Source organism: Aquila chrysaetos, chromosome 1 (genome assembly GCF_900496995.4).
Source record: "Aquila chrysaetos chrysaetos chromosome 1, bAquChr1.4, whole genome shotgun sequence".
Classification (NCBI taxonomy): Eukaryota; Metazoa; Chordata; class Aves; order Accipitriformes; family Accipitridae; genus Aquila; species Aquila chrysaetos.
Window position 1 is genome coordinate 37,085,625 of NC_044004.1, and position 15,412 is coordinate 37,101,036.

Consider the following 15,412-nt stretch of genomic DNA (forward strand, 5'->3'; position numbering starts at 1 on the left):
TGTCAAAAGCAACCCTGGAGGAGGACTGGGAAGGTAGGTTGGGGTAAGATACCCACGTTCACTGTTGCTCTCCTTTAGCTTAACTTCTTCACTGAAAAGACGAGAAGGAGCAGGAGCTCATTGTTTCTCGGAAAAGGAAGCAGCAGAGCAGGTTTAAGGAATGAGGTGCTTTTGAGATGGTTTTTTCTTCTTCCTACTCTACACACAGCAACCTCAAACCTGAAGGAGAGTCCTAGCACAAGTATTCTAACCTAGAGACTCTCAATCTCCCAAATGAAGGCAGAGTAAGCATGAAGTAAAACATCTTGTTCATTAGGTCATGCAAAAAGGAAGCTGGTTGAAGCTCCAAAACCCCCGTGTAAATCAATGATCTGAGAAGACATCATGCAAGACCCTAAAAATTGATCAGGAATTAAAACCTTTCCTTCAATTCTTCACTTTTACTGAATTTCTTGTAACTAGAGTTTAGCAGTCAGAAGCAATGAAGAAGAGAGTACCTTTCTTTGCTCCAGATTTCACTGTAGGCCAGAAGATCCGAGGTGATGGGACATGTCCTTCCCCTCTCACGCACTTGGTAGCATAAAATGGGAGGAAACAATATTGCTAGGGCTACGTCGCCAGCTCAGTAGCAGTCTGAACATGTTGATCTCAAACTTTTCTTCCCCTGAAATCTATTTTTAAACTAGTCTAAAAGTAGCTTCTCTTTTCTTTGATGCTTAATTAGTTCCAGTTAAAATAGACTACATTTAAGAAGTATATATTGGAGTTTGAATGGTGCTCATCAAAATACAGTAAACAATAAAAAAGCTGTACTTACACTGAAATATATGTGTCCTTTTTATCTCAAGACTTCCAAAGCGATTTGGGTTATGAATCACAAACATTCCCCTCAGCATTAGAGTCTTATGAGTCAGTAAGATAGTCATCATTAATCACTTCTCAAGCATTTTTAACAAGGTGGTTCCTGCTTGCTGCATGTTTTCATCCACATCAGTCATTTACATAGCATAAAAGGTGTGCCTAGCACTTTACAGACAACTAAGACAAAAATCGTTGCTTTGTAGTGTTTACAGCTACAATAAGATCACATAAAACAAGAAAAAATTCTCTTTGCAAATGACAAAAAGAATAGAAATTACAACTATAGGAAAGTAGCAAGTAGGTTTTTTTTTCCATGGTGTGAGGTAAGTTTGCATTTCTGTATTTCTGTATTATTTTTATACAGTTCCTACTTTTACGACTCACCATTTTAAGTAGAAATCTATTTACACGATTCACCTAAGACTTTAATATCATTGTAACCACGAAAGCATTTTATGCCCTCTCCTTTCTCAAAGGAATGCAAATCGCTATTTTGCTGTTAAACTGTTTTGGGGCAGGGGGGGAAGGCACCCCAGTTCTATACTGAACACTTACACCACTTGCATCAACAAGTCTTTTAAGAAGCTGTAGCAGAGGTGCCAGAGTTGCTGTAATATGAGTGGCTACTTAAAATAATAAAAAAAAAATTTGGAAATGAAATACATTTTCCACTCAAAAAAAAAAAAAAGTTAAGATACCTATTCCATGACTGTCACTTAGTTCATGATATTTTAGCAAAGAATAAGGAAGGTTTCATTTGTTCTTCCTAGCAAGGTTTGTCAGTCATCGTCTTTTCCTCCTCTATACACTGAAAAAAACCTCATCTGCACTCCATGGAAAAGCTGTATATTCTCACACATATTTTTTCAGGACTGCCAATTAGCCTACAGTCCTTTCACTGGTAAGGAATGTTTACATGCTTCTCTAATGCTTTCCTCTAAGTATTACAGCTGTTATTTTGGACTTCAGTGCCATAAATGAATGTATCAGCCCACAAGACAGACCAAAGTTATGAAACAACAGCTGTGAAAACAATGCAATTAAGGACACAGTTTCAGAAGTACTCTGTTACAAGCTGTTTATTAGAACTTCACTTTGACAATAAATAAGGTATTTCCCAAGCAATCAAAATGTAATTATTTAGAAAGTTAAACAACCGAAGTTTTCACAATGCATTTTTTTATATACATGATTTACTGTATTTTAAACACCAGTTCATCCAGAGCTGTACAACAGTAGGATGTCCATTTTTTAAATTCACACAGCAGGAGACTACCAAGACATATCTTTGATCTGGAAGCTGTGTGTGTAAAAATAATCCCAAACCATATCAGCTTCAGGTTGGATAGTCCAGCTGTTACGAATTAATCTCTCTCTCTCTGTTCATTAGACTAGCTGTTGCTGACCTCAAGTTCAGATGTATGGCTTACCCAGAAGAAATAATGCCTTTTAGATTTATGGTTTTAAAGAATGAGTAAGCTGCTCGATTCCAGCAGTACAATGTAACCAATTGTAGTTTACTGTGCTACTGCACACCCTGTTCTGCCCTCAACACAAGTGGCACAGAACAAACTTCTGTGAAGGATGATCAATTTTCAGTGTTGTAAATCTCTAAGTACAAACTTTGCATTTCAACTTACTGTTAGTTATGAAAATGTCTTTTGGTTTTGGTCAAATCAATTAGCATTTCTTCACTTAGATACTCAAGACATTTAATATGCCTTAATAATACTTTTAAGAGTTTGACATTCAAAGTTAACTTCAAAAGAACGTTCCTGTTAAATAAAGCACCAAGTTTTCCCCATATGTTTATTCCTTAAAGAAAGTCTATGAAAGACTAGGGTTTTTTAAAACATTAGTTCTGCTAAGAGTTGTAGTTTTAGAATAAAATTTAATTCTTATGGTTTGAACAAAGCCATGTTTCCAAAGTGAGCTTTATGTATTCTGTGCAACATCCCATTTTCTTTAAGTGCAGGATACAGGTCTTGAAGTTACGCAGCTGCAATCGAGTTATCATCTGCTTGACGACCCTGAGGCTTTAACAAAATAAAGATGGAGAATTAAAGAAAAAAAAAAAAACTACACAGAAGACTAAGGCTGTTATGAAACTCACTTTGCAATACATTGTGTTGGTCAAAGCAGCTCTAGTACACAAGTGAAACATTAAGCCCATCCTTATTTCTAATGGTTTCCAATCATAGCACAAACACAGAGGACATGCAACTGAAATTTCAGTTTGTCCCAGTGAGTACTTGGTAGAGGCCTCAGCTCCTTAACTGCCCCTGTTAAATGCCAAGAGCATCTCTTAACTCATTTGGACAACTTAGCATAAGGTGTGGCTGATCAGAGTTATGCAGTATAAAAAGCTGATAATTATCAATGCATAAAACAGGAAGGAAACTGACAGTTTCTCAAAGGAATTTTAAGTAGAATCACTAGATATAGGAGAGAGCAAGGAGGAAGTTTTAAAGAAGAAAAGGCATCTTTACAATAAGGTTTTTTTGAGGTCCTGACAACTCCGAAGCAAAAGCAAGCATAATTCTGAAGCCTTGAGAGAATCCACAGGACCATTGAGACCACCACAATTTTGAGGAAAAAAGCCTTTTGTACTGGCTTAGAAGGACATCTTGACAACCAATCTAGAAGAGCCACTGATTGACAGCATATGTAAAAAGTAAATTCTGCCTATCTCTTTTGGCTAAAACAAAATTGAAAGAATGCCAGGCCTGTTTCCTGGAAACCGGATTACAGATATCTGAACAAGTCCTTCTCAAGTAATTTAAACAAACTCTTCAGGCTGCTTGCTTGCTAGGAGTCTGACTAAAAAGTGAATACAATATTCTGGAGACAGCAGCAGTAGAACGAGAAAGCATTGTTTTGGGCAATTGAATTTAAATTATTCTTAAAAAAAGTCAAACTTGTGATCTATTTTTCATGACATGATTGAATTGTCTTCAGTCATACCGCTTAAGAAAAAAAATAATCTAGACTCAGTGATTCACTGAGAGGATGTGTTTTTAGAAGTTTTTTAGGGAGGTGTGGGATGCTACAGTGTTTCTGAACCTAGTCATATGGGTTGCTCAAACACTTTTTTTTTTTCAGCAGTGCTACAAATTATGGTATTAAAAGTATTTCATTACACTTAGGTCATGCCATTGTACTCGTAATACAGACAACTTTAAAACTCATTTTACAGAGTAAGACATGGAATAACAGGGACAGGCTAAGCACATTCAGCAAGTTCATCTAATTGTAACCAAATACCTGTTGCACTTGAACAGATTTCTTAAAGATTTTGATTGCCAACACCAATGCATAACCCAAGACTTTTTAAGGCAAGTAACTCTGTTACAAGCTGGCCATTTTAGTCGGCTGAGATGGTAGTCCCCAAAAACTGAGCAGCCCCACAGGGACCCTTTAAACATAAGGCATTCTCACAGTCTTACCTTTACAAAAATGTGTGTCGGTATGAATCGTCTGAGCAACTGATTAGTGAAGTTTGGGAATCGCAGCAAGTTAACATGAAGAGATGGTAACTGCTGATATCCAGCCATCAGAGGATAGAAGTTATATAACATTTCCTGCTGTGTGCCAGGAAGGATTCTTAATCGGATCTTAAAAAAGAAAAGAAAAAAGCCACATACATAGATAAGTTCTGTGACCAGAAGCAGTCCTCTGTTTACTTTCTATTTATACACTGTTTACTTTCTGAAGTTGGAAAGAATGCAACTACTGTCCTATTCTAGTTAAACTATTACTTCTATACTGAAACACCATGTCACCCATAAACAACATGACAAATGGCTCCTAGTCAGGCTTCCATTTAGCCTTCTTTACATGGAGTCTGCATCCACGCAGTCTTCCAGACAGAATTTACCATACTTTAAACATCCAAAAAACAATGAGTTTGTCCTCTCTGCACATCAGTGTAAGTCTAATCAATGTATTCTTCACTACCAGATAAGCCAGCAGGATCAATAGATGTGACAATTTTGTACCTGTTTAAGGCCAGAGAACATGAAGGCATCACTGGGTTCCACTGACACCTCCACATCCTGGACTAAGTCAGTCTTATTTTGCAGATGATATCTGACAGGTAGGGATTCTCGGACTCGACCAAATGATGGCAGATCTTTGGAAAGAAAGCAAGTAATCTCAAATATAAAATACATTTTAAAAGTTCCATACATAAAAAATAAGTCTATCAAAGAGCAGTGAAGTTTGAATAAAAAAAAATATATATACAATAACTAGGCATCCAAAGTATTTCTGACAAGATTTCAAAGTATTTCTGACAAGATTTTTCAGAAAAAAAGATTAAAGAACAGAACGCAACTTCATTACAACTTTTCAGTAACACTCCTTCAACATCTAGTTACAGAACTCCCAACTGCTAATGCTGTCTAGGAATGCTAACTAGGAAGTCACTTTGGTTGCTGCTAGGTATTTTCAGCTTACCAAAACCTTACCAGATACTGTCAGGAAGCTCTTTCAAAATGTAACAGGAAAGGACGGCAGAAGAATCTCAGTACAAATGAAACCGAACTGAGGAAAGCATAGTAATTCTGTGTGTTCAGTGAGCTCCCCACTCCCCCTTTGCTCTTTGTGCAGGTGAAGTGCTAGAAGAGAAACAGTTCACCTGCCCGCAAGCAGCTCCAATTCTCCAGGCTATTTCTTTCCTGGGATGCAGCCAGAGTGTGGGTGGATGGAACAATGCTTGCCATAGGCATCTAGAGAAACCTAGTGGGAAGGCAGCATCAGCAGAGGTAACTCTGGCCTCTGTGCTGCCACGTAACAGGTCAATCCATTGACAGCTTTTAAGAGAATAAATTCATGTAGCTATCTTCCAGCTCTTCCCTTGAATTGATGAGGGGAGAGAGGGGCAAGGCTTTAGGCAGTCTAAGCAACAATACAGTTTCTTTCACTAGCTCCATAATATCCAGCACCTGTTTTCTGTCTTTTGCTACAGTAAAGGCAAGCTCTGGATGCTGTAAAGCTTTGGCAGTCCTAAAAAATTCTAACTGGGACATATACGTTGCCAAATTAATATTACCTGCATTAACATGGAGGGGAATGCTCTCTACAATCACATGTGGTAGAGTGATGACTGTACTAACAACAGGTACGCTTTCCACAGGTGAACTTCTGCAGGAAAAAGTCAAAACACAGACCATGTTGAAAGTTATACAACAAAGTATCAAGTGAGTACACAAAAAGAACATTATCTATATGTGACTGAACTGAAATTATAGTGGTGGAAAGAAAAAACCCAAATCCTTAGATTGGATTGTTTGAAGTGAGAAAAAAAAAGTGCCATAGCATGGGGATAAAATAGCAAAAGGCAAGTAAGAACACTAAACAGCTCTAAAACTAAATAAAAGTGAACTAAAAGAAAGATATACCTCAACATTTGTCTTTGAAAACTGAGTGAATGCATAAACCCACAATCTAGGGTGGGAAAACAGTCTTCCCCATTAAAAAAGTTTGTTTGTTTCTACTATCACAAAACTATTCCTTTGACTTGACTTCTCAAGTGAAGTATTTCATGACTGGAGAAAACAGGGAGTGGAAGGTGACAAAACAGCTCTGTAATTGATCTAAGATCTTACAAAGAAGAAAGCTTTACTAATTGTTAAAACAATAACCACATAACATTTTTCTCTTAAGTGAAATATGTATTTATTCAAAAGTCTAACAAGCTAAGTGGTAATTAGTAAGGTCCAAAGTATAGACAGTGCTTGCTTACAGGAAGATCCAAACCCAAAAAAGCCAAAAAACCACTGCTCCCCCCGCCCCCCAAAACCCAATCAATTCACCATCATCCCTAAAAACAAGGCAACTTGTCTCCCCACCCAGGCCATGAGATACTTACCTCTTCCAGGAAATGATGTAACATCCAGTTGCCACTCCACTAGCATTAGTAACTGGAGGACATCGAAGACAAAAGCACTCACTGGCACTCTCACCTGTCTGTAAAACAACTATCAGCAAGATTTTTGTTTAAAATCAAAGCGTAATCGTTACTGCAGAAGCCACTAAGTCTAAAAATCCAATATGACACAAACACATGTGTTCAGCCAGAAAGGCCTTTGAAGTGCTTTGCAAACTATACCTACATAATATATAAATTCAATGAAGATTGTGAAGTATCCCAATATGTAAAAGGGTGACATACACAAATATACAACAGTTTACTTTCTGAACAGCATTATGAGATCTTTCATGTACACACAGAACAAGTCATTGCAAATTTAGAGTTCATGCACAAAAAAAGGCAAAATTATGCCAATTCAGATTCTATACTTCTCCCACAGCAAATTCCAAGACATCAGCATAAGATGCCTCTCAGGTTTTAAAATGAAAATGAACACAGACATTTCTCCTCTCCCACCCAAATAGATAAGAGGCGGGCAAGAGAGAGAACCCAAGAAAAATCTACTGGCTTTGAGTTTTCACTTTTTTCTTCCCCCCCCCCCCCCCCCTTGCATGAGCTAGAGAAAAAAAAGTACCTTTTCACTTAGAAAGTGATTTAAAAAAAAAAGTACTAAGAAAATAGGTGTTTCAGTCATTCAAAATAACAATTAACCAAGTCTTACAAGGGCGGGGGGAATCACCCAAAAGGTGGACAGCTGAATAGCTGGTATCTGAGGGGGTTCATATCTTCTGGCAGTTAGCTCTTTAGGAGCATCAGCCAGAAGCCATGAAGCAAAAGGTACCAGAGCTAAAGATGAAATCTCATAGTCTGGAGACTAAAGGACCTGGGAAATAATTGGGTTTTGCCAGGTAACTCTTGAACCTACAGAGGTACTAGAGTCTTGCAAGTCCTTGATTACATGGGTGGACAGCTGCCCCACAATCAGGCAGCAATCCAGACTGCCTCATTTTATTCCAAGTTTTGACAGAATACACATATTTTCACATCTCTGACTCAGCAAATGCAAAGACAATGTTTTGTTGGAAGATTTTGGATCAGCTCTACTGCCAAGTACTCCACTTATTTGGCTTTAAAGCTAACATACTGAACTCTTAAAAGGTTGAGATCTGTAACGTAATTTTTTTAACATTTAAGTAATTAATTATTAAGTTGTGTTATTATAAAAAAGGATGCTTACTTCTAACTGTTCTTTATAGCCTACCCTGTCCAGCTTCACATTTTCCGGTTTCATGACTGCAATCACGGACATGGATCACTTTAGGCTTTGGATACTGTCTCTATCACATGGTAAAGCATTTGCATTCCAGAAAGCATATGTAGTCCACAAACACTGGAATTATTGAGTATCTTTTCATATGGATGTCTAAGATGTTGCATATCAGAAGTACTTTCAGGTGCTTTCCCTTACATCTGTTGTATTTAGAATTTTGGTTACCATCTATCATTCAAGTCTATTTACTTGATCCAGTGAAGCAGAACTACATCTTGAAGCATACTGCTAAGATGTGTTCTGGCAAGCAACTATAGTATTAAGCAGCTTTCTTCTATTTGGAGTTTGATAAGCAAATGCTGTTTAAGATGCCCCCCTTTCTTACTCCCAACTTACGCAAAAAGTATCCTCCTGATAGCATAATCTAAGAAAACTTACCATTCTCCACATAAGATTCCAGTTGATCTACTGGGGTCATGGAAGGTGACAGCTGTAGCTGGGTGGTTACAATAGTGAGAGGCCAAGGAGAGGCACTCAGGATGTCTGTCATCAGTAAAAATGGTATATCTGCAAATACTCTCTCCAAGTGCTCCAACTGTCAAGACAGACACAAGATGTGGCTATTTCTAACTAAACAGGGTGCAACCATTGGAAGTGGTGCAATTCCAAAATATCAACAACTTTTCAAACACATACCTTTGTGGAGACAAATTTGACAGCAACATCAAAAGGAAATACTGTTTCTATGGTTACAGTTTCATCCTGTATAGGGAAAGAAAGGGGTGGGAAGAGGAGGGGGGAAAAAGTTATATTCAGTTTCAGACCTGGCTATTGATGTCAAAGATTACCAATGTAAAGTTACTTTTAATCATCACTTTAACCAAGTCCTCCCCAGGGCAGAATGTATCTTCAAGATATTTAAGAACAAATATAGAAAACTTTTCTTCTAATTATACTTATGAAACTGCTCACCCTAAATTGGGCTACCATACTGCTGATTTACCATTTTTTCTGGCTACTAGAAAGGACTCTAAGAGACTTGGAATTACAGCTTTTACATTGAAAATACTTCTTGCATTTCATGAATGTATCTCCAGCAATTGGTGCATCTTTATATCCTACCCGGTGACACTTGCAGAGGATTTCTTTCCCCTCAACGATAGTGTCAATTAAGTAAGAAACGTAAACCAGAAACATTCTTGCACCGACTGTTCCACAACGAATGTATATTGGTTTTTCCAGCTGCAAAATAAAGGAGACAGTATGAGCCAAGCTATACCTAAATTACATTAGTTAGGCCTAGAGCTGTCCAAAACTTGTTAATCATCTTGGTCCAAGAGGGCAATAGTAGAATGGGTATTCTTTTGACCATAAAGAATCCCCTACAATGCATGATCTTAATCACACAGTAAATTATTTTAATCAGAGTAGCACAGCTCCAGTGGTTTCACTACTGATGCTTGCCTCTTACTTAACAGTACAAGAAAAGAACCGTTACTGTGTAATATATGATATACCCAACTTCTAATTTACTAGTCACAATTTTGGTTTGGTGCAACATCTGCATATTTGATCCTCTACCACGTTGAATCACACTTGCTGACTTATGTACTGTCCATTAGGCAGTGTGTTTAATTAGCACTTGAGATTAGCCTCCTTATTTTATTTATCTCCCAGCTGTATCATCAATCCCAGAATATACCTTATTCCCAAATTTAGTCCAAAAGGGGATCTAGCTAAAGAAATACTAAACTACAGGTAAACAATAGGTAAAATATGCCATAAGTATTTAATTTATCAGTTCAGGTATCTGAAAGTAAACATAGGTCCTTCTATGAGAATCTTTTATTAGTTGACCCCCATTTTCTTAAGTGCGATATAGAAATAAGATTTTAAGCCTTCACCTTTTCCCCTGGTTGCAAGTCTCCTACTGGGATATCAGGAAGCAGTGCAGGAAAGGACTCATCACATGCATCTGTTCCATGAAGAGTCACCTGAGTTTTCTGAGTCAGGTTGGCATCTTGCCCTAGGATTAAAAACAGCCTTCATATCCACACAGGCTTACATCACTGAAGCATGAAAGCAATAACTAAAAATAATAAGATATTCATCTCAAACAGCAATGCATGAGGAATTAACATTGTTCATTTGGTTGAGAAGTCTTTCAAAAGTACCAGCAGAGGGTAGATTTGACAACACCTTAAGTTTTCTAAGTTGGAGGATTCACACCCTGCAAGGTTTTTGTTTCATCTATTTAGGCCAGGAAAAAAAAATTTTCAAAAATCAGAAATCCTATCTAGATGTTCCCTACCATATACAAAACACAACATGATTATGTGATCCAAGTTTTTCTTGGTACTTTATATGAAGTAAAAAGGAATTTCACTGTTCTGTGATTCTTCTGTTTTCAAGAGCATGGCTTAATGATTTTACATATTTTTAAAATTGTTCTTCCAAATCTGTGTTGAAAATACATATGTGTATAGATGTTAAATGACACCATTCTTCAGTCACAGGTTGACTAGAATAATGGCATTACTGCATTCATGTGGGATAATTTTCAAAGCAAAACAAGCCATGTCTTGCCAAAGGCTTGCAACTGTGGAAAATATATCACCTTTCCTATAAATGAAATGTCAAATTTCAATTGTTCTTTTAATGCAGTTAGCAAGCCCACACTGACCTTGCATATCATGTGTTAAGAGTCAAGATCAAGTGGGCGAAAAAAAAAAAGTCAAGACCAACTATTAAACACTGCTTTAGGAACCAAGCCCAAACATCCGATTAAATAAGTTTAAAGAACACTCCATTGACTTTAATGAACAATATAACTGTATAGGGAATGTGGTTCTGTTTCAGAGCACACAGCATGTATTGCATCCTATATGCTAGTGGCTGAAAAATATTTTTGCCTTTTAGGATAATTTCTACAAATAGGTGTACCGAGTATAACATTTGGACTTCACATATTGAAAACTGTCAGCAATAACTACACACAGCTAACTAGGACTTAGACACACAATACTTGCATTTTTCCCTTTTCATTTGAAGGAATGCTATCTCAGTTCTCCACTGCTCCCCAAATTTCAAGTGGTTTAAAAACCAAACCCCATTGTCCAGGGCAGGGAAAAAAAAGGTGGGTGTGGGAGAAAACCCACAAAGACTATACTTAGCAAACATTTATCTAGCACTGTCTAATGCTTTCATCTCAGCAAGAAAAAGATCTATCTCTTAGGAAAAAAAAAAGTTATGACCAAATTTAATAAAAGGTTAGGAAGGAATACAAAAGCTTCCATGTTTTCTTTCAAACTTGTAAAGACTTGTCTTTTGAAAATAGCCACGTAAACACCACTGACAAGCAGTGGTTAAGATAACCATAACTTAATGAGTTTGGTTAGCTCTTGTTCTTACCACTAGTATCTCATCATTTCCAACCTTTACTTTGGTTTGGCTTTCAATTACCGCAGGAGAGCCATTTACTACAATTCTCTGCATTGCATCGAGAACAAGGAGTCAGTTAGGAGACTGCAGGATTAAAATAAAATAACCCCAAATACCTGGCTTTAAACCTGCTGTAAGCTTAACATCTTTGGCCACTGTGTCCTCATGTGACTGGACTGTCACAATCAAACAATACATTTCATTAGTCAGGGCAGGAGGTTCATGACGGAGCTGAACAGAAATGTTTGGCACTCTAGAAATAATCCTTTAAGAGAAAAAACTCAGTTATTGTATGTTTCTTAAATAACAAGTTTTTAAGACTAGTTTAAACGAGACTAAAACAGTCTATTGTTTAAGGGAATTCTGACAACTGGTAGCCTATCCAGATAGGAGATGCGAGATTCCTGAAAAGCAACATGATGGGAACAACTCTATAAAAACAGTTTGGAACCCCAGTAATAAGCATTAATGGTTCAGATGTTCTGCCAGGAAAGAAAAAAGCACCCCCACCAACAGCAATTGGATTTAATTATTCTGAATACATCTAAATTAGTGTTAGCCTATTTATTAATAAGAATTCCTAAGAAACTGTTTTGGAAAATAATTTCTTTGTGTGACAGCTTTTGTAAGAGAACGGTAACACCTCCTAGTCTACACAAAAATCTGGGAAAAGCCTGCCTAGCAAAGTTAGGTGAAGGGAAGAACTAAAGCATACTTGGTATGCTCCAAGATCAGTATAAGCTTTTTCTGTACTTCTAGCTATTTGGAGCCTCAAAAGGCCTAAAGAATTAAGATAGGTACTATCTTATCCCCAGTTAAGCAAAGACATATTAAAAAGCTCATATTGAAGTCCCGATAAGTCTGTCTTCTTTTAGGCAGAGTGATCAGGACTTCGCAGGAGACTCACAATGATACATTATATGTATTTTCAAGTCTTTACTCACATAGTGCTTGCCTGAATAGTCAAACTGTCCCAGTGCACTTCATTATCTGGAAGCTTAGGTCTTCGCCTGAAGGAACGTGCTGCCTGCAATGCTTCTTGAGATGAAGCAGCATCTCCACCTCCCCCACGCCAGTTCAGAATCACACATCGGCCAGATTCACTTCCCAGGATCAAATCCACAGAGGTGATCTGAGATACACAAATTTAAACACATACTGATAACTTTGTCTTCAGATCACCTACTGTAAGAATACAGTTTTCTGACATGCGTAGGCACAATAAAGCTGTGTATACCAAAAAGCTTCTGGCAGCTTTGCAGACTGAATACACCTCACCACTCCAGGATTTAATTTAATGAAACAGTGGTGGGAAAACCATCTCCATGCTGTGGAGTGTAGTATTTTGTAGTTTCCTACCCTCCCATAGTGCTATATCACCCCCCTCCTTTTTTTTTTTTTTTTTTTTTTTTAAGGTATTGCACGTACTTAAAAAAAAAACCCAAAAAAACCCACACCACAAAAAACCCTTGAAGCAATAGTTAAGTTTTTGTGCTAAGTTTTTGCTTTGGCATTGTCAATAAAATTTTACTGTCATTTTTGGTACTTAGTTTCAAGAATTCAAATATTTGGAACTGCAGTGACATTAGTAACTGGTGCCAGATTAGAGGCAGCTTTGTAGTTTTGAGTTCTTTGTAAGCATCAGTAAGAAAGGTGTAAAACAAATTGACAAACCTCAATCTTCTTTCCTACATCTTCAGTTTTTGCAACAAATTTGAAAGTGAACTTTCTTGTTTTGCCAGGAACTAAGCACATTGTTCCTTGTGATGATTGTTCTAGAATATCACTTTTTTGATAGGCTTCTTCTACCACACAATATTGGTTGTAATCCTACAATGGAGGAGTGGGGAAAAAGTTGATAAATCCAAACTTAAGACATCTTTAGAGAGTAATGGTAGCATAGCAAAGATTAAGGCTCTGTGTTACGGGCATCAAACTAGATGGGTTCTTGCTACTTTTCACATTACTGAAGTTAGACTTAGCGAGTAACTACAATGCAATTCTTTGACACAAAATATCCATTATATTAACATAACTTCACGCAAGAACATCAGGAAAAATAAGACATTAAAACGATCCTTCTGAAACTTGAGAGCTTCATAGAAAAGCAAAGATATGATAGATGAACTAATCAAACTGCATTTGGGAGTTTTATCACAGTATCAATATACTTGTCAAAAGTGACAGACAGTGCAAAAAGAAAAAACACCTTTCCAACTTAAGTATTAACATAATTTTTGGAAAAGAACTTTTGAATTTTTTGTGTGTTTAAAAACACTAGTAGATATTATTCCATTCTTATGATAAGCTTCTACCACTAGGTTAGAGATAGATAGAACATAGTTACCTGATTATTGAAACTGATGCAGAGCTTAGAAAACCTGATAGGATGAGGACAATCAGCCCTCAAGTACACATCAAACTGCACAGGAACATCAACGTGAAAACTAGGAGCAAGAAATTTTGCTTTGCACTGCACTGGAATTAAAAAAAAAAAAAAAAAGGAAAAAGAAAAGAAACAAGAAGTAGTAGCTGTTAAACACATCAAACTACAACATTAAATTCCAGAAGTACCCTCTTGAAATAATTGCGGTAAGGATTGTTCTGTGTATACTCTTAAAACTTTGGTTTGTATGTAAGTGGGACAAGTATGGCTACTAACACTGTCACAGAAAGCCACTTTTCAGCACTTGGCCAAAACCTTTGCAGAGGAGAGGCAGATGTTCAGCAGAAAAAAAAAAATAAACCTGTACACTTAGATACACTTCTTTCGTAGGTAATGCTCACTCATGCCCCCTTTCTATGGGGAGTATTACTTTGCACAGATTCTGCCGTTTCCTCAGAATCCTACTTCTAAGCACACCAGAGTGGCAGAAGTCCTTCAAAAAGCAAGGGATTATTCTTCAGTAATCCATACCAGGGATAAGAGGTCACTGGCTTCCTCATGATTTCTTATCTTACTGATTTAGATGAAGAACAGAGCAGCGCTGAAACAAGAGTTTCAGTGTTGCTGCCTTTAACACACACTGTATATTTTCTCCTAATTAGTTATTTTCAAGATATAACTACACCAAATTTTATAATCTGATGTAAATTTGCTTTCTTACTTACCAAACGGTATAAAATCTTGGACTTCTATTGTAAAAACATTACTGCCTGCCAAGGAAACACGGTCAGCCCACAGTTTTTGTGATGCTTTTACAGCAGCAGTGTCACAATCAGGTTCAGGATCAGGGCTTTCATTCTGTATCCAGAAAGAAGATTACAAATAACAATAAAAGAAGGTTACCAAACATTGACCACTCTTAAGATTATTTAAAAGGGTAACAGGAGTTTTACCACTTACCATTAGAACTTTTATCAGATTTTTTTCTATTCGAGATTTCTGATCTTCTTTAAGAGTAGATGCTAGCAAACAGAACAAAAACAGAGATTACAAGACAGAACTTACTGTTTCTTTTGTTTTGTTTTTTAACTTAAGAATAAATCTTTCCTTTAGATTGCACCTTTCAAAAAACACATTGCGGGGCGGGGGGGGGGGGGGGGGCGCGAAATCTAGCATCCATCTACCAGTAATGAAGGATTCATTCAGTTTTTAGAACTTCCCCCATTTTAAGTGTTTCCTCTTACTTCCACTGGGACCAAGTAAAATATTTTTTGGTTACACAAGCATTTCATAAGTTATTGGAGGAAAACCCCAAGAGAATAATGTCTAAACCTTCTTGTTATTTATGTTTAAAACCAGAAGGAACAGTAGAAAAGTCTGAAACATGCAAAGAGGCAAGCTCGGATAATATTAGAAACAACAACTAGACAGGAAGAAAAAAGGACTAGTTAAAATAAGCACTCTTCTCTTGAAGATGAAGAAAGGTGGGTTTGTCTTGTTGGCTATTCTTTAATACAAAGCAGAGTAGCCTGGCTAGCTAACAGAAGATGCAAACCCATTTTTACCACACCTACCCTAA

The 15,412-nt window shown here is 37.1% G+C and overlaps 1 protein-coding gene across 2 annotated transcripts in view; it reads right to left on the bottom strand.

The window, feature by feature from the left end:
* Positions 1-1,922: 1,922 nt before the first annotated feature.
* The window catches only part of TRAPPC11 (trafficking protein particle complex subunit 11), a 30,035-nt gene continuing 16,545 nt past the window's right edge, over positions 1,923-15,412 (bottom strand). The window contains exons 15-29 of one of the 2 annotated variants that reach the window (XM_030018219.2): positions 14,794-14,855; positions 14,559-14,691; positions 13,795-13,925; positions 13,122-13,277; positions 12,392-12,579; positions 11,564-11,712; positions 9,911-10,032; positions 9,129-9,248; positions 8,703-8,768; positions 8,445-8,601; positions 6,734-6,842; positions 5,915-6,006; positions 4,860-4,993; positions 4,308-4,475; positions 1,923-2,897 (exon numbers count right to left, since the gene is read on the bottom strand). In XM_030018219.2, the coding sequence (XP_029874079.1) occupies positions 2,853-2,897; positions 4,308-4,475; positions 4,860-4,993; positions 5,915-6,006; positions 6,734-6,842; positions 8,445-8,601; positions 8,703-8,768; positions 9,129-9,248; positions 9,911-10,032; positions 11,564-11,712; positions 12,392-12,579; positions 13,122-13,277; positions 13,795-13,925; positions 14,559-14,691; positions 14,794-14,855 (1,832 nt within the window). In that variant the 3' untranslated portion in view covers positions 1,923-2,852. Of the gene's footprint in view, positions 2,898-4,307; positions 4,476-4,859; positions 4,994-5,914; positions 6,007-6,733; positions 6,843-8,444; positions 8,602-8,702; positions 8,769-9,128; positions 9,249-9,910; positions 10,033-11,563; positions 11,713-12,391; positions 12,580-13,121; positions 13,278-13,794; positions 13,926-14,558; positions 14,692-14,793; positions 14,856-15,412 lie in introns of those variants that run through there. The other variant, XR_005933146.1, reaches the window with a different exon arrangement.